Source organism: Salvia miltiorrhiza, chromosome 7 (assembly GCF_028751815.1).
Source record: "Salvia miltiorrhiza cultivar Shanhuang (shh) chromosome 7, IMPLAD_Smil_shh, whole genome shotgun sequence".
Classification (NCBI taxonomy): domain Eukaryota; kingdom Viridiplantae; phylum Streptophyta; class Magnoliopsida; order Lamiales; family Lamiaceae; genus Salvia; species Salvia miltiorrhiza.
The window spans coordinates 56,336,167-56,355,021 of record NC_080393.1 but is presented as its reverse complement, the minus strand read 5'-3'; the positions used below and the strand labels follow the sequence as shown (position 1 = coordinate 56,355,021).

Genomic DNA, 18,855 nt, shown 5'->3' with positions numbered 1-18,855 from the left:
ACTCGTTTATTAATTTATTTTATGAATAAAGATATAGTACAATAGTACATGATGCCGATGTAAAATAAATACAACTGACATCGCAGTAGAATTTTCAGTAGAAGATCAATTATGTCGTCTCGTGTATTTTAATGCTATTTGTTTCTCTCTCTGTCCTTTTTTCATATTTTAAAATTACAGTTTAACCGTCGTGTCAATACTTTTTAAATTGAATTTATCAAAAGATATACGATTGCATACTATAATAAAAATTGGATTAATTGGAAGAAGCCATAAGATAAAATTAAACTTTCTTAAAAATTATTCTCTTCTTTCAACTAACTTGATCAATATTACTTTATGAGCAGTCTCAACTAAGTTGATCAATTTTCTTATATAAAATAAATATAAATAAAAAAACATCAAATCATTTATTCACTTTATTATCAAACATATTTAAAACACTAATTTCTTAAATTTCGTGTAGAAAAGAAGTTGATCAACATAAACATGCCACGTAAACAAACAAGTATAATGTTTATACTCCCTTCGTCCCACTAATAACAACTCATTATTGTTTAGCACGTAGGTATGTCAATCGGGCAAGCCCTATTGGGTTTCGGGTTAATCGGGCTGGGGATTTTATCGGATTATAAATTTTCAAACACTAACCCTAAACGTTCGGGTTTCGGGCTAGCCCATCGGGCTATTCTGCTTAAATGCGTAAAAATAAAATAATCATCTGTATTTCGTTATTTTTAATGATCTAATGTATAATGTATAAAATATACATAAAAATCAAAGATATAAATTATGTAGCAGGCATGGAATGCAAAAATATAAAATATTGAAAAAAAACACCAAGATACATAACATATAAAATAAGTTGGTAACAATAAAATGTTCAACTTTGCTAACGAAAAAACAATAAAATATCCAACGATAGTTTGAATTCATAGAATCAAAGCATCTCAGAAAATACAGAAAAATAAAATGGTGAGACTTTATAATATTTTGTCATTTTTTTATTTTTATATCTAAATATTCAATTTTAAGTATTCGGGTTTCAGGTTAGCCCATCGGATAGTCGGGCCGACCCTATCGGGTGCCGGGCTAATCGGGTTGTAACTTTTTTCAGGTTGAAAATATTCAACCCTAACCCTCTTGGATAGCAGGTTAATCGGGCCAGCTCACGGGTTTTGGGCTAGATTGACATCCCTATTAGCACGATTATTAAAAAGAAGAGTAATTCAAAGATAACAGTGATAGAAAATAGTGGAATCCACAACTTTTTTATGAGAGCAAGCGATTTCCGTTTTTTACTTAGCCATTATTAATGAGACAGACGAAAAAAGAAAGCGAGTCATTATTAATGGGATGGAATGAGTAATTTTTTATGTCCTCACGAGTTGCATCGAATCTCTTATTACTTTTTCAACAATGCTATTTGGATAAAATATGTTCAAATAAAAAAATGTTACATACTTTACAAAATTGATTTATTTAAAAAAAAATTGTTCAAATTTTAAAAGAATTGAGTTAGTTTTAGTGTGGAGAAACATTGTAGTTTTTTTTGTAATTTTTTAATAATAATATTTATAATTTTAAGCACAAAAATTACAAAAAAAGTAATTAAATCTTTTTAAAATTTGAATTATTTTTTTAAATAAATCAAAAATTTTAAGTATTTAAATTTATTTTATTCAAATATATATATTTTGTCCAAATAGCACTACTCATACTTTTTACGGGAAAAAAAATCATTTATGTCGTAAATGATTACTATATATGTTAGACTGAAGAAATTCCCCAGCATTCATGGAGGGATACTATACACCTTTTTGTATTTATTCGTAAATATCTGAGACAAATTTGTGATCAGAATTGCTTCTTGAATGAACTTTAATTACTTGCGCTCCATTGCCAACAAAACTTTTGACTAACGAATAGTGAAATATTTGTCTATTTTTATTTATTGCTTAATTTAATTATTGTATGGTGGCAACTTTGTACTACTAGTTAACCATTATTATTTTATTATACATTTTTAAAATTTATATTATCATGAAATATAAATGACGAACACCATATTTTTAGAGCGCTCTAAATATATAAAATGAAATGCTAGCATTTCATTTTACTTGAATATTAATCTCATAAAAGTGATTTATTTGCTGGTTTTTAATAATTTGCTGGTATTTCTTCCCTTTCTATCATACGAAATAAATATAAAGAATTAATTTATAAGCTAATTTATTGATAAGTATGTATATTAATGTTGGGTTAATTGCATCTAAATCCTTAAACTATAGTCACTTTTTGTTTTTTACCTCAATCTTTGAAGTTCCCAGAAAAATCCACCAACTATTGATTTTTCCCAATTTTTTCATGACAGATTTTCCGGCCAAATCAGTACACACGTGGAATCGGAATTATCTGACGTGGACGTGTCGGATACTTAATAAAACGACGTTGTATGTATTGTACATAAACGACGTTATTTTGCGCGTTCTTATTCAAATAAAATTAGGGAAACCCTCGATTATACTCGCCGGTGGCTGAGAAGCACTGCGGCGGTGGCAGTGGGTTTGGCTTTTTGGCTGATGCTGTTCGGCAAAAAGAGAGGCGGCGGCGCCAGTAGGTTCTTCTCAACCGGTCGATGGAGGAGGAAGGCGGCTGGGCGGCGTTACTGCCGCCGCCGCGGCGAGGCGATCCTCTGGCTGAGCGGCGTTACTGTTTTCACTGGCGAGAAAGAGGCGGCGGTTGTCCGCCACGAGGGAATAAATAAATCAAGAGAACGACACCGTTGTTTGGGAATGAGCGGCGCCGTTGTTTGGGATCCGGACGGCGGCGACCTATGTCGAGTTAGTGAGATTTGAGTGGGGTGTCGGGTTGGGGCACGACGTCGGCGATGTCGCTGCTGCCAACACCATAGAACCGAGACTGAGGAACTACGGTTTCTGATTTTGAGGGCTTTGGTGATCGAGGGTCAACTGAAGGGAGAGGCGACGCCGGGTTAAGAAGGCGGTAATGGTCCCCGACGTTGGAGTTTAAAATTATTTAAAGCCATTATCTTAGGGCTATTTGCAAAAATAGGCCACTATTTTTCGGACTTGCAAAAATAGGCCAATTATTTTAAGTTTTGGCATTTTTAGGCCACATTTGAACTCAATTAAGCATTTATACTTTTTGTGGTCAAAATGTGGCCCAAAATAGCCTGATTCGGTACACATGTCGCCTAAAAATACAAAAAACTAAAATAATTGACCTATTTTTGCAAGTCCGAAAAATAGTGGCCTATTTTTGCAAATAGCCCTAAGATAATGGCCTTAAATAATTTTAAACTCCCCGACGTTGCAAGCGCATCGGCAGCCATGGTTGTGCAACTGCAGAGGAGAGAGTGAGAGAGAGGGGGCCAGAAAGCGTGAGAGTGAGATGGGAAGGGGTTGCCACATATGGGGTTATGTGTCAATAATAGAACACGTCAACGCCACGTATTAAGTGAAGAACGCCACATAGGATAATTCCGATATCGGATTTGGCCGGAAAATTTGTCATGGAAAAATTGGGAAAAATCAATAGTTGGTGGATTTTTATAGGAAGTTCAAAGATTGAGGAAAAAAATAAAAAGTGACTATAATTTAAGAATTTAGAGGCAATTAACCCATTAATGTATTTTACAGTAAACGTAACAATTTTTGAAGTTAAAACATAGAAGTGCTCTTTGTTTGGTTCATATTTAATGCGATTCCTATAGCATTTATGATTTTATGTACTTTTATAAACATTGTGTTCATGTAAATTCAACTAGGAAAATATATATACATATATACATATACATAATAATTGTTTATGAGTGAGAGTTTAGTGAGAATCAACCTATATTTTTGTATTAGACAATGAAACGTTGTCTGTTGGTAAGACGCTTTTCTTTAAATCAATAAGTCGGGGGTTCGAGTCACCTAGAGGACTAGAGTGTGAGTGTATTTTTTCTTTTTGTGAGTAATAACAAAAAAATTTATATAAAAAAAAGCTATATTTAAGAATTAACCAACCTATCTCTTTAGAATTGAACCTATAATTAATTAATAAAATAAGTAATTTTTTTTTTAATTTTTCGCTATTTGGATATCTCATCCCAAAAATCACTCATATTTCCTTTGGAGATTCCTATCCCGAAAATCTTTCACATTCGCGATTCTTCTTTGTCCAGTAAATCATTGTTAGTAATTTAATCTTATTGTTCAAACGATTATACATAATTATAAGTAATTTTCCTATTCATGTAGTTCATTGTCGTTGCTCATTATATTGTTTTTCTTATGTAAGTATTTTAGATCTTTAAAATTTCAAAATTAAAAAAAATTATAAAAATGGTTACCATTAATCTTGACCGTTAAACTATAAAAAATCAAATATTAATTCTTATTTTTCACTTGAAAAGTTAATTCTCTTACAATTATAATTCATTTTTCATATATATGAATGGGTAAATACACTCACTAATAAAAAAAATGACGACGAGAGAGGAGCCCAACGAGTGGAGAGAAGTGAGACAGAGAAGGGTAGGTTCTTCCCGTCCCGAGCGCCCTCCGGTGAGGCACCCCCAAACAGCCAGCCATAGGTTCACCCCCAACCCCCAGCCTTTCGGAAATCGGTACGCAAAAGAACACCAAGTGAATGAAGCAACTTTCTTCTTCAAAAACTTCCCAGAAGGCACCAGAATCGATTGCCTAGAGAGATGCTTCAACAGGATTGCCAAGGTGACTGATATATTTTGTCCAAAAAAAAGAGATATTAGAGGAAATCCCTTCGGTTTCGTTCGGCTACAGAAAGCTTTTGATACAGAAAGACTCCTCGAGGAATTGAACAACATCTGGATAGGGAGCTATAAAATCAGAGCCTATATCCCCAGATTCGAAAGAACTATCTTCAAAGAAAACCCAAGAAGAGGTTTGGAGGGAGGAGACGCAAACCAACCCAAGATTCGTAGCGGCGATGCAGCGATGAAGAGAACAACTTTCAATTTTTCAGATTGCAGGAGAAAACCAGGGAAATCTTTCGCAGAAGTTTTAGGCGGCACCAACAACGCATATGAACCTCCGGCAGATGAGGTTCTCGGCTTTCAATCTAGGGAAGAGGAGATGGAATGGCTCCAAAATTCCTTCACTGGTTTCGTGAAGGCAGATTATGTGTGGGAAGATTTTGAGACCGAAATTAACAGCGAGTGCGCAGGATCGCTTAAGGTGTCCTCCCTTGGGGGTAACCTTGTCCTCATCCAAAGCCGGAACCAAGAATCGGTTAAAGACTTAATGAAAGATTTCGATGAATGGACGAACTTTTGGTTCGAATGGGTAAGGCCTTGGTCATATGTTGATGTGACCACACAAAGAGTGGTCTGGACCAAATGGTTCGGTATCCCTTTACAAGCTTGGACCTCGAGATTCTTCCACACTCTGGGAGCTCGATTGGGCATGGTACTGAAAATCCATGATACCACGACTGCAAGAAACCGGCTGGACGCGGCCTTCATTCAAATGTCTACTGGATTATCTTCACTCAACAAAGTTTTCGACTGCAAGATTAATGGGGCTTCCTTCAAAATTAGGATCGTAGAGGTCGCCGAACAACTTCCGATGGATACTTCACAGATGATAGACGAAGAAACCGACTCAGAAGATGAAGAAATATCTGAGGATGACGGAACAGAGGCTTCCTTTGGTCTTCCGGCAATAGCTCAGGTGGATCTGAACTCCGGCAAATCAGCTGACCCCACTTCAGTCCAACAGTCTCTCCCTCTTTCACCAATAGATGAGGAAGTCGTCTCGACTCCCAAAAAAGACTGCACGCCGCATTTAAAAGATCAATCATCTGATCTTGTCGTCCAAGAAACTACCAACACCGCCGAAAGACCATGCTGTCAAGAGATTGCACGCGGGAACCTTGAAGTTGTCGACACGCCAAACCTTTTTCTAGAAACTTTGGAGGTGGACCAAACCCAACACAGCCCAGAGCGCCCAACAAAGCCCACCTATCCGGATGAAGGTATGGATCATCAGAAAATCTTCGGGCCCATTCGTGATAGGCCCGTTCTGGAAGAAGTTTCTCTTTCAAGTGAAACCCAAATTGAAATCGGCCCAAATATTTCAATTTCGCCCCACACCTCTGCAGCAACAGAAAAACAATCCCTAGCCTCTCCGCCTCGGAAAGCCATCTGCTACAAGAAGAAATCAGGTATTGAAAGCTCTCTGAAATTGGGACTTCATCGATTTCTCCAAAAAAGATCAACAAAAGAAATGGCAAGAACTCACTACAGGAAATCGATGGAAGGAGAAAAAGCGAAAGGAAGAGCTAGGCTTAGAGAAGCCTCTGGTACCCAAAAATCTAACACCAATCCCGACGATTCTGATGCAATCGACTCGAACCCACAAACCTTCTCTCCTGTCATCGAAGAAGGACTCCAAATTTGGGATTTTGGGAAACAAATTGGCCTTCTGAGCAATCATGGTGATCTCGATATGGCCAAACAACTGATGGTACGAGAAAAAAAGGCTGGAAACGAGAAGCTTGGAGATAGGGCAGTGTCTGATCAATGAAAGTTCTTTCCTACAATATCCGTGGACTTGGGAGCAAAGTCAAGAAAAGAGAAATCAGAGAACTCATCCAGAAGCAAGGTATCGATTTCTGTCTTATTCAAGAATCAAAGTTGGAAAGTATTGATGAAATTGTTTTAAAGACTATCTGGGGGACGGAAAAATGCGGATTCGCCTTTAGGAAAGCAGAAGGAAGGTCAGGAGGGATTCTTTCAACGTGGAACTCATCAAGTTTTCTGAGCTCCAGCAATTGGGAGATGCCAGGAGCTCTGATAGTCAATGGCAGATGGATCCCTGGTAACCTGGACTGTTGTTTCATTAACATTTATGCACCACAATCATTGACAGAAAGAGAGAATCTGTGGAACACTATTGGCTTGGTGATTGAACAAAGTAGGGATTTACATGTCTGCATTGGAGGTGATTTCAACTCAGTCAGATTTAGATCAGAGAGAGTCGGCAGGGGTACACATTTTTCATAAAGAGATATCCAGAATTTTGATCACTTCATTAAAAACAACGATCTGACTGAGGTTCGTCTTCAAGGAAGAAAATTTACTTGGTACCAACCACAGGGCTAGTGCAAGACAAAGCTGGACCGGTTTCTTATCAACGACAAATGGATTGGGAAATGGCCACATACAAAAGCGAGAGGATTGCAACAATCTGTCTCGAATCACATCCCAATCCTTCTGGAAACAAAGTCAGTAGATTGGGGCCCTAAACCATTCAGGTTCATCAATGCCTGGGTGAGCCACCCAGATTTCTTGGAAGTGGTCCGAACTTCTTGGAATCAAAGTGGCATCACGGGATGGAGGAGCTTTGTTTTCAAACAAAAATTTAAAAGGCTAAAGGAGGACCTCAAGAAGTGGAACAAGACAAGTTTTGGATCAATTGAGGAGAACATTGGAAAGCTTAAGAATGATATTTGTTGCTGGGATGCAATCGACGACACTATGGGATTGGAAGATGATGAAATTATTAAGAGGAACGAATCAGTGGCAAACCTCTTCCTCCAACTCAAAAACAGAGACAGCCTCCTTTCTCAGAAAGCGAGAGATCGATGGTTAACTGATGGTGACGTCAACAGCAACTACTTTCACAAGGTTATCAACGGCAGGAGATTGAAGAATGATATCTCAGGTCTTCAGGTGAGGGACAGATGGCTCGAGGAACCAGAAGAAGTCAAGCAGGAGATTAGAACCCACTTCCAAAATCAGTTCAAAGAAAGAGAAATGATCCGGCCGCATATTCCCGAAGACTTCGTCTCCATGAAAATCTCGAATGATATGAAAACAAAGCTTGAGCAGCAATTCACCGAAGAAGAAGTGAAAGCGGCAGTTTGGAACTGCGACGGAAGGAAAAGCCCAGGGCCAGACGGCTTCAACTTTCTCTTCTTCAAAACTTGCTGGGAAATCATTAAAGAGGATCTAATTGAAGTCATGAAGGAGTTCCATTCGCACGGGAAACTCGTGAAAGGTAGTAACCCTTCCTTTATAGTGCTCATTCCGAAAAAGAACACAACATCTGAATTGAAGGATTTTCGCCCAATCTCCCTCATTAACTGCCTCTACAAAGTGATTGCGAAGATTCTTGCCTTGAGGATGAAGCAGGTGATACACTCAATCATCTCAGATTGTCAAAGTGCTTTTGTTGAAGGGAGATTTATCCTAGACGGGGTCATCTCACTCAACGAAATCATCGATGAAGTTAAAAAGAGGAAAAAGAGACTCACACTCTTCAAAGTTGACTTCGCCAAGGCCTTTGACACCGTTGATTGGAAGTTCATCGATCTTATGCTTGAAAAAATGAACTTCAGCCAAAAGTGGAGAAATTGGATTTCAGAGTGCCTCGGTTCCGCCACAGCCAACGTTTTGGTAAACGGAAGCCCTTCGGGCGAATTCCGCCTGGAGAGGGGCCTCAGGCAAGGAGATCCCCTCTCCCCGTTTCTGTTTCTTGTTGCAGCAGAAGGTCTTCACCTTATCACGGAAAGAGTGGTTCAAAAAAATCTTCTGGAACCTGCTGAATGTGGAAATGGAGCCATTCGAATCTCTCACCTTCAATATGCCGACGACACGATTTTTGTGGTTTCAGGGAAAGAACAGAATGCGTGGGCTCTCAAATGCATTCTCAAAATCTTTGAAATGCTTTCAGGCCTGAAGGTGAACTTCGATAAGAGCTGTCTTCTTGGGATCGGCATCCCCACCCCTGCGAGAGAGCAATTGGCTGCCACGCTCAACTGCCAAGTCGGTGATTTCCCAACCAAATACCTGGGAATCTTGATTGGTGCACGTCTGTCTCGTGCGGAAATCTGGAATCATGTGGTGGAAAAAATCAAAAGGAAAGTTTTCAGCTGGCAACATCGTAAAATTTCGTTGGCTGGGAGAATCACGTTGCTTCGTTCGGTACTTTTCTCTTTACCGATCTACCAACTCTCTTTTTCCCTTTTACCCAAGAGTGTCCTTAAAAAATGTCGTTCCATCATGAGTAACTTCTTGTGGGGGGCGGGGGAGACGAAGCGAAAAAAATTCATTGGGTTAATTGGGGTCTTCTTTGTGATAGTGTTAACGAGGGTGGACTTGGTCTTAAAGACCTTGAGAGCTTTAATAAAGCTTTGATGGTGAAGTGGATTTGGAGGTTCTTGAAGGAAGAAGATGCCCTCTGGGTTAGAGTGGTTAAGGCAAGGATGGGGGATTTTCAGTGGGATGAGAACGGCATCTGCTTGGCTAACAACAGACAAAGAATTTTGGGTTGGTGGAATAGGGTGGTGGCCTTGAGTCGGGGGGATGAGGGGAAGTGGCTGAGGGAAAGCTTAGAACTTCAGCTAGGGGAGGGCGATACTATCTCTTTCTGGCATCACTGCTGGACTGGAAACCATAGATTGAGGGACCAATTTCCAACCCTCTTTCGTCTTAGCACTAATCAAGATGGGGTGATCAAGGAGATGAGACTTTGGGTCGAGGGAGTTTGGGTGTGGAAGCTCGAATGGTCTAGAGAGTTAAGGGGGAGAGACTTGGGCTTGCTTACTACTTTTTTTGCTATTATCAACCCTTTCAAAGCTTGTGCAGGGAAGAAAGATGGATGGTCTTGGAAACACTCCTCATGTGGCCTTTTTTCCGTCAACTCAGCATACAAAGCCATCAGATCAAATTCGAACAAAACCGAAGCTAGAAGGAAAGATTCAGTTTACACGAAGATCTGGAACGCACCGGCACCCTTCAAAGCCAAGACCACCGCATGGAGGATCATGAAAGGGAGGTTGGCAACTTGCGAAAATCTTATTAAACGAGAAGTCATCAGTCCCTCGACAGAAGCAAACTGTATCCTCTGCGCTACTCAAACTGAAACACTGGAACATCTGCTCTTCACTTGCCCAAAAGCAGACGAGATCTGGTTCGACTTCTTGGGATGGATCGGGAAAAAAACAGCTCTTCATCGACGCACAAACGCACACTTTCTTGCTTTTACTAGCCTCGGAAGCAAGGCGGATGTTCAACTCCTCACAGGTATTTGGATTTGCATTGTCTGGAGCATTTGGAAAGAAAGGAACAACTGTAAGTTCAACCAAGGAGAATGGAACAGACAAAAAATCGTTGCGGAAATCAAAACGAGGATCTGGAGTTGGAAGTTGGCTTTCAAGATACAATCATCCTCCTTGGATTTTAAGGACTTCTTCTCCAATTCAGGAATCCTTTGTTGAAGTTTCTGGGTTCTTCTTTCTTTGTTTTTCAGCTGCTCTTTTTCCTATTTCGACTCTTCGCTTTTCTCTTGTAATGGTACCCCTGGTGCCATGACTCTCTCCCATTTTTTCTCTTAATTAAAGTTTCTTTGCCTGATCAAAAAAAAAATATGAATGGGTAAATAGTAAATAGGTACACAATTTTTAACTTTTGTCAATTTCACGCGTGAGCAAATTTTCCATTAAAAATTTGCATCCGTGGAATTCCAAAGAGATCCATTGTCGGCAATTGTTATCAATTAAAAATTTGCAACTACTTTTTTCTTGTACATACATATATATAGATGCTGTGATTTAGAAATTGGAGTAAAATTAATGATTTATTAATTTACATTTAACCCTCAAAAGAGACACTCCATCAAATTCTAAATTCCAATAAAACCTGGACAACGGTGATGACTGAAAAGGAAAGATGGAGAAGAAAAGTGGTACCTTTAAATAATTATTGGAAATAAAGATTCCATTAGCGATTACTTTAACTAAAATTTATTGCAAAAAGAGTAAAGCTAAGTCTAAAAAAACAAGCAATTTTTTTTTATTCTTTATCAACTGTTCTGATTGAAAGTGACAAAAAATAATTTATTAGGGGTATGATTTATGCCATGCATGATCGTCACATTCCATAATACATACACGATATTCTATATATGTCAAGAATTACTTAAACTACATGTATTTTTAATTAATATTATGAATTAATACATACATAAAGATCACTTGCAACACCAATACCATGTTAAAGTGTTATAGTTGGTGAATCGAGTGATTTTGTAATTGAACAGTGAATATTACGAGTTTGTACAATACAATTGTCTAGTTTGTGTAATTGTATCCAAAATAATGCTAAGATATTGACAACAATTTTTTTTTTCAAATAAAGACCTTGAAAGAAATATAATTATAGGGACGTCAGAAATAAGTCTAAATCGAGAAACAAATGTGGCTGATAATATATAAAATAATTGAGTATTATATCTAAAGATAGTACTATTACTTAAATTACAAGTTGCTTTTACATTTCATATAAAATAGATGCGATCATATATTATTACATTCAACACACAAGTTACATCTTGAAAAGACAAAGAATCTTAGTACGGACGAATGTATAAAAATTGATAATTATTTTAATAAAAACGTTAAAGTGGTATATTATTATTTTACCATCTAACTATAGTTTACCATCTAGCTAGATGAAATACCAATTTACAAAAAGTGACAAAGTTTATTAATTATGAATCGGGTCGGGTTCAAATCGATCTGAATGCGTCCGCATGATAGATTCTCTCACAGAGGAAACCACTTCTCTATAAAATTGGTGGAAAATATGGACCTTTCCTTTCATACGACATTATTTATATATTTACTTATTTATTATTTATTTATTTATTACTAAAGAAAGAGGTGAAGTTAAAGTTAATAATTTTCCAAGAATGCCTAACCCCACTTCAAAAATCTTTCCAGATTTAGGGCAAAAGAAGATGGGATATAAAGTTCCATTATAAGAGGAAGATATCAACTCCCACTTCATGTCAATGGGTCACAACAATAAACCACTTGCCCTCCCCAAGAATCCAAATACTGTGTGCTACTGTGTGTAAATATTGGTGTAAACAAATATTGGGATTTTTCACATATAGTATGAGGAATAATATTATTTAAAGGTTGATTGATTTATCAAAGCTCTCATGGAAGATCATCACGATATATTGTGATATGAGTAAATTCCACCTCGTAATGTATGTCGTAAAATATATAGAAAAGGGTGAAGCTCACTAGAAAAACTTGATGCATTAATCTCGTGAATTTTAATTTGTACTAGAATTAATCGTACGTAGAAGTTATGAATTTAATACTAGTGTGCAAAGTCATGCATATTTATTAATACATATACATATATATATATACCTACCTATATATATATATATATATATATATATTGTGTTTAGTTATATGTATTAAAAAAAATTAAAAATTGGCTTTCTTTTAATATATAAAAGTTAACTTTTCTCCTTCCATTTTTTCCCTCAATTTTTTCTCTCTCTTCTCCCATAATTTTTTTACTATTTTTTCTCATTATTTAAATTCTTTTCTAAATTTCGTCAAATTTAATTTATGAAGAAATATTAAATATGCATCTTAAGTTTAAGTTCATAACAAGATTTTTAATATGGTATAAAAATCATCAAAAATGAATTTAAAACAAATAGTTTTCAAATTTTTAAAATATTTATTTTCTTTCTCTTTGTTAAAATTTTACAACTTTGTTATTTATGTCAGTATATGAAAGTATTTACTTATTTATAATAATAATAATAATAATAATAATAATAATAATAATAATAATAATAATAATAATAATAATAATAATTACAATAATAATAATAATAATGTGTGTATTCATTTTCATTATCAAATAATTTAAAATTATTTAATAACTATAATTATCATTACACTTTATATATAGTTGAAAATTATGTTTTTAAATTCGAAATTTTATTGAGTAATTGATATTTTATTTTTAAATCATATTTTGCGTGTATTTATATTTTAATCGTATATAATATTTATATTTATTCATTTAAATGTCATTTAAATTCGATTTCTCCTGCATCGCATGAATGGACGTACTAGTAAATAATATAAGCACAAGTTAGAAAACTCAATCGATGGTCTTTTGGACTCATATCAGAAACCAATACTTCATACGTCATTCAAATAACTTATTTTCTTTTTTGGGTCATTGCCCAAATAACTTTCGATCTATTTTGGACACTACTCTCAATACTAATTGTAACACATTTTCACCACTTTCAATACTAATTATAACACTTTTTCATCACTTATAATACACTTAACAGAGTATATAAGTATTTATATCTCTTGAATAATTTGTAAATATCTAAATATGATATGTAGATTATTGAAGGAGAAGGTCTCTCATACGAACGTCCATACATACAGACTATTCACATACTTTAACAGAATAGTTATAGGTGTGATATTAGATATTTTAATAAAATACTTACAAGTGTTCTATTAAATAATCTATTAAATATTTTAATAAAATATTTATAAATAACTTATTAAAATATATATGTGATTCGTACGTACAAATATTTGTGAATGAGAATTTATATTATTATATATAATACATAAAAAAAGAGTATTACTTCGACCAACCCTTAAATAATTGTTGTATATATGTCCTCTCCCTCCAAAAAAGAAAAAAGAAAACATGCCCCCACCATCAATATAGGAAATGGAATCTCACATGGCAACCATATATAGGTGAGCTAAATACACCAAAATAAGAGAGGCCAAATTAAAGCAAGAGAATCTCACTTCTTAAACTCATAAGAATCTCCACCTAAAGGAATCCTAACAAGGTATGATGATTCAAACACCTAATCATTCAAAAAGTATTAATTGGAAGTGTATTTTAACACCCCCACCCCACCCCACCCCCACCCCCACCCACCCACCCAACAGAAACAAAGCCTCTCATCTCATGTCATAGCTTAAGTCATGTTTGGTTTGGCCTCTTCATTGGGGTTTCTACTTTAATTTTTTTTTTCTTTTTGCCCTAATTATTCCCTAGCTAACTTTTCAATGTTTGATCTCATAAAATGCTTAAACATTATATAATAGAATATTAACCAATAACCACCAATGAGTTTTTGTGCTTTCACACCTGTCTTTGATTGCTTTCTCACATAATCTTCAAACTAGCATTTTAGATTTACGACACATTTCGTGTTGATAGATTTATTGTTTAATGTTTACTTTTTGATTAAGATGTCGAGCCAAATAAACTATTGCTTGATTTTGTTTTATTTTGGTTAATCATATGATAAGTTGCATTTAATTATTACTAGTACGTCTACCTATCCACTACACGACAGGCATTGAACACTAAAAAAAAAACGAAATTAACTATGGAAAATTCCGTAGCTAAACCGTAGCAAAAAACGATTAACTACGGAAATTCCAAAATTCACAACGGAATGACAAGGGTCGCGATATGCTTGGTCGTACTGTTCACCTGTGACGGGATATTCAGTCGTTAAATTTAACAACGGTTTAATGACGGAATATACCGTCGTTACTTTACTTTTTCATTTCTGTAATTTTTTTAAATAGCCGTCGTAAAGCCGTAACCATAAAGATATTATATTTCATTTTTTTAATAATCCATAGTGAATCCGTAGCTATTAGGGCTGGGAATCGGGTCGGGTTCGGGTACCCTACCCGAAAAAATCGGGTACCCGAACCCGAAAATTGACCAAAACCCCTACCCGATCCCGAACCCGATTCTGAAATCGGGTACCCGAATACCCGAATCGGATACCCGACTCGGGTATTAGGGTACCCGAAATACCCGATAGTTTTTCAAGCAGCAGCAGCAAATTGAAATTCAGTAAATTCGATGACCAAATTCATACAGAAAAGCTGACCAAATTCATACACCAAATCAGACCAAATTCATACACCAAATCAGACCAAATTCGATAACACATACTGACATACAGATCTGTATTTAAAAAAGAAGAAGAAGAAGAAGAAGAAGAAGAAGAAGAAGAAGAAGAAGAAGAAGAAGAAGAAAAAGAAGAAAAAGAAGAAGAGGAAGAAGAAGAAGACGGGCGGCGAGGGGCGCCGCTGGGTCGCCGCTGGGTCGCCGCTCACTGGCGATTGGCTCTGGGCGATGACGGGCGGCGAGGGGCGCCGCTCACCTGTCGTCGGAGCTCGGAGGCGGAGCGACTGGGCGAGGGTCGCGGTGGGACTGGGAGCGAGCTTCCCACTGGCGACGGCCGAGGAGAACGGCGGGCGGGCGAGGGGCGCCGCTGGGTCGGGCGGGCGAGGGGCGGGCGGGCGAGGGACGGCGGGAGTACAGGGGCGACTCCAGAGGGACGATTGAAAGAGAGAGAATTGAGAATCTGAATTTGAGTCGGTGGACTCAACAGATGTTAGAGAATAGAGAGAGAGAGAGTTGAATAGTTAATTAACATTAAATAATATAATTGATTAAATAAAATATATATATAATAATAAAAAATTCGGGTATACCCGATACCCGATCGGGTATACCCGATACCCGATTTTCAGACCACCCTAATACCCGAACCCGACCCGATACCCTAATTTTTCGGGTATCGGGTACCCTATACCCGATTTTTTCGGGTCGGGTAGTCGGGTACCCGATACCCTATCTTCCCACCCCTAGTAGCTATATACAAGTATTTTTTTAACCTTCCGTAGTAAAACCGTAGCTATATATAGATTTCTTTTATATTTTTTTAATAATCCGTAGCAAAACCGTAGCTACATATAGGTATTTTTTTATTCTTTTTAATAATCCGTAGCAAAACCGTAGCTACATATAGGCATTTTTTTATTTTTTTTATATTCCGTAGCAAAACCGTAGCTACATACCGGTATTTTTTTTAATATTCCGTAGTAAAACCGTAGCAATATATATATACTTTTTATTTTTTTAATATTTCACAGTAAAACCTGTTTCTAATAAATACAAAATCAATGCAATATTTAAATTAATAATCATCTCAAAATCAAACTAATAAAATATCATAAAGGATACCTGTTAGTGTAATAAATTCATAAACATCTAAATAAAAATCTGATAACAATATATAATAAGTACAAAACATGTATCTAGGGTGGAGACGAGGAACGGGGGAACGACCCTGAGGATGATTGAAAGAATTTCATAAGCTGAGAAATTTGTTGTTGCATTTCCAACTGCCTAGTCTCCATTTCTACTTCTTTTCATCGTCGCTCCTGCACCTCAGCCTGTAGAGTAGCCTCTCTCTGTTGTGTCTGCTCTAACTCTGTCTGGAGCTGTGCAATCTGAGCTGAGACTGCTGCTGAAGGAAATTGAGACGAGCACGTCGAATGAGTGCTCGTCGAACCAGTGGAACGCATCTGAGTCATAATGCCCAACCGAGTCTACGCCCCTTCGGATCTGGCATCACCACCTCCCTATAGATCTGACTGACCTCATCTGGAGTGACATCTCGTCCAAGAGTAGAGCGTAACTCCTCGACTCGACGATGTATCTCAAGCTATATTTAGATGCATTACAAACAACTTAAAATTTGATAAAATAGAATTAAATGCTTAGAATAAAATGTTTATATTACTTACACCCTGAGTCTGTGCCCCGTCCATCGAACTGTCCTTTCTTAAAGTGCATCCTCATGAAAGTATCATACTGTGCATCTGCGATAGGAATGTTCTCTCTCGAGCGTGTAATAAAGAAAGATGATTCAAAATTAAATTATTGAATTTTTTACAAAGATAAAAACACGTAATTTCCTGCTCGACAGATGGCTTCACAACAGAGGGCAAAATCGGTTCTGTGCTGGTTGGTATGGGCATCCTGCTCGACAGGTGCCGAACTGGAATTTCCTCCGTTGAGTACAGCTGCATGATAATCTCTCTAATGGCTTCATTCTCCTCAGTTTTGGAGTTCTCTTCAGTTAGGGAACTGAAAATAACATGCTCAAGCTCATCCTCCCTGAAATTCTCAACAAATTCCTCAACCAAATGGTCAATAACATCAATCATGAACACAGATTCAGGATCCTCAACATGCTTCATAGCCTCAAAAATATTAAATGTGACAACATCTCCATCAAATTCAAGGCTAAGCATTCCACTATCCACATCAATTTTTGCTTTAGCAGTTTTCATGAATGGTCTCCCTAAAAGAATCAAGGATTGCTTAGCAGAGGCAGAATCATCCATATCAACAATATAAAAATCCACAGGAAAAATCAAATCATTGACCTTGACAAGGACATCCTCAACAACACCTTCGGGATATGCAGTAGACCTATCAGCTAACTGAATGATAACACGAGTGTCTTTCAAAGGTCCTAATTGCAAATCCTTATACACAGAATAAGGCATGACATTTATGGATGCTCCTAAATCTAGCATGGCTCTCTCAACAGTCTTATTACCTATAATGCATGGAATGGTGAACATACCAGGATCTCGACACTTTTGGGGTAATTTTCTTTGAAGAACAGCAGAAACATTCTCACTTACTCGAATTCTCGCATCATTCCCAAACTTTATTTTCTTAGAGCATAACTCTTTTAAAAACTTTGCGTACCTGGGAACTTGCTTAATTGCATCAAGCAAGGGTAAGTTTATTTCTACCTTCTTGAAGATTTCTAGAATATCCTTCTCTTCTTCAATTCTCTTGTTCTGAGCCAACCTAGAAGGAAAAGGTGGTGCAATCAGTGATTGAGGAATTGAAACCTTAGGTTTTCCACTTACCTTAGAAGAGCTAGGCTCGGTGGATTCTGGTGACTTCTCACAAATTGCATCGTCCTTGGCTTCATCGGGCTTTTCTTCTTTGTCCTGCTGCTTAAGTTGTGGCTCAACTAGAATTCTCCCACTTCTTGTAGTTACAGCACTTGCATTTTCCTTGGGATTCATCTCCGTGACAGAAGGAAGTCGGCCTTGATTCGCCTGCAGCTTGTTCACCTGAGTGGCTAACTGCGTGATTTATGTGCCCATATTACTCAACGCTGCCTGAGTTTCATGCTGGAATGCCTGCTGACTTTGCACCAAATTCTTCACAATTTCACTGCTCTGGGCGAGGCTCTTCATGATATCGCTCATATTGGGTGCAGAACTCGGTGCAGGACGTGCGGTATGGGCATACTGTCCAGCCTGCGGCGGATTCGGCGCGTACATCCCTGGTTCCTGCTGTCTCCACCTAAAATTTGGGTGATTTCTCCACCCTGGATTGTAGGTGTTGGAAAAAGGGTCGTTTCGCCTTTGCCTTTGTGCGTTCATCTCTTGCTCATCAGCGGATCCCATGCACGCTTGCTCAGTATTATTATCCTGCAGAGATGGACATGCATCAGTATGATGATTATTTTCAAAGCAAATTCCACATTGAACGTGTTGAGTTTTAGAGACAGCAAGTCCTCTAACTAAAGATGTGAGAGCATCAATTCTCTCGTTCATGTTGGAATCTTCTACTTTCTGCACTGGCCTATAACGATCATCATCCTCATCCTCATATTGTTGGCCATTTGAAACCATGTCAACGATGAGTTGCTTTGCTTCGTCCAAAGTTTTATTGGTCAAGCTTCCACCACAAGCAGCGTCAACAATTTTCCTATCAAAAGAAGACATACCACGATAAAAATAGTTAGTAAGCAATTGGTAGTCAGAAAATCCATGATCAGGACACTTGCGACACAGCTGTTGGAATCTCTCCCAATAATCGGCTAGACTCTCCGCCTTCTTCTGTTTAATGCTGCTAATGGCCATTCTCAAATTTGCAGCTCTGGACTCAGGAAAGAATTTTCGCAAGAATTGTTCTTCTAAATCTCCCCAAGTTCTAATCGAACCAGGAGGAAGATCAAAAAGCCAATCTCTCGCTCTACCCTGCAAAGTATGAGAGAAAGTCAAGAGCCTCAAATTATTTTCAGTAAAACCATGAGGGCGTAGAGTTGAGCAAACTAGATCAAATTCAGCCAGATGCTTGTGTGCACTCTC

General features: G+C 37.4%; 2 protein-coding genes across 2 annotated transcripts; one reads left to right on the top strand and one right to left on the bottom strand.

The window, feature by feature from the left end:
• The first annotated feature begins 6,571 nt into the window (after positions 1-6,571).
• On the top strand, positions 6,572-10,272 carry LOC130994451 (uncharacterized). The gene is made up of 4 exons (XM_057919493.1): positions 6,572-6,869; positions 6,921-7,006; positions 7,277-8,964; positions 9,135-10,272. Exons 1-4 carry the CDS (start codon positions 6,572-6,574, stop codon positions 10,270-10,272), a joined length of 3,210 nt encoding a protein of 1,069 aa, XP_057775476.1.
• A 5,987-nt stretch (positions 10,273-16,259) lies between these two features.
• LOC130994450 (uncharacterized) lies at positions 16,260-17,781 on the bottom strand. Its single transcript, XM_057919492.1, has 2 exons — positions 16,657-17,781; positions 16,260-16,394 (listed from the first exon to the last, which is right to left on the bottom strand). The coding sequence occupies exons 1-2, from the start codon at positions 17,779-17,781 to the stop codon at positions 16,260-16,262; spliced, it is 1,260 nt and encodes a 419-aa protein (XP_057775475.1).
• Positions 17,782-18,855: the final 1,074 nt, after the last annotated feature.

Excerpts from the sequence above, each read along its gene's own strand:
- LOC130994450 (XM_057919492.1), bottom strand. The coding sequence starts at position 17,781 with ATGAATCCCAAGGAAAATGCAAGTGCTGTAACTACAAGAAGTGGGAGA. Across the intron at positions 16,395-16,656 it reads CCTCTGTTGTGAAGCCATCT|CTTGAGATACATCGTCGAGT; the intron begins GTCGAGCAGGAA and ends ATCTAAATATAG.
- LOC130994451 (XM_057919493.1), top strand. The coding sequence starts at position 6,572 with ATGAAAGTTCTTTCCTACAATATCCGTGGACTTGGGAGCAAAGTCAAG. Across the intron at positions 6,870-6,920 it reads CAATGGCAGATGGATCCCTG|AAAGAGAGAATCTGTGGAAC; the intron begins GTAACCTGGACT and ends AATCATTGACAG. Across the intron at positions 7,007-7,276 it reads TTGGAGGTGATTTCAACTCA|TCAGTAGATTGGGGCCCTAA; the intron begins GTCAGATTTAGA and ends CTGGAAACAAAG.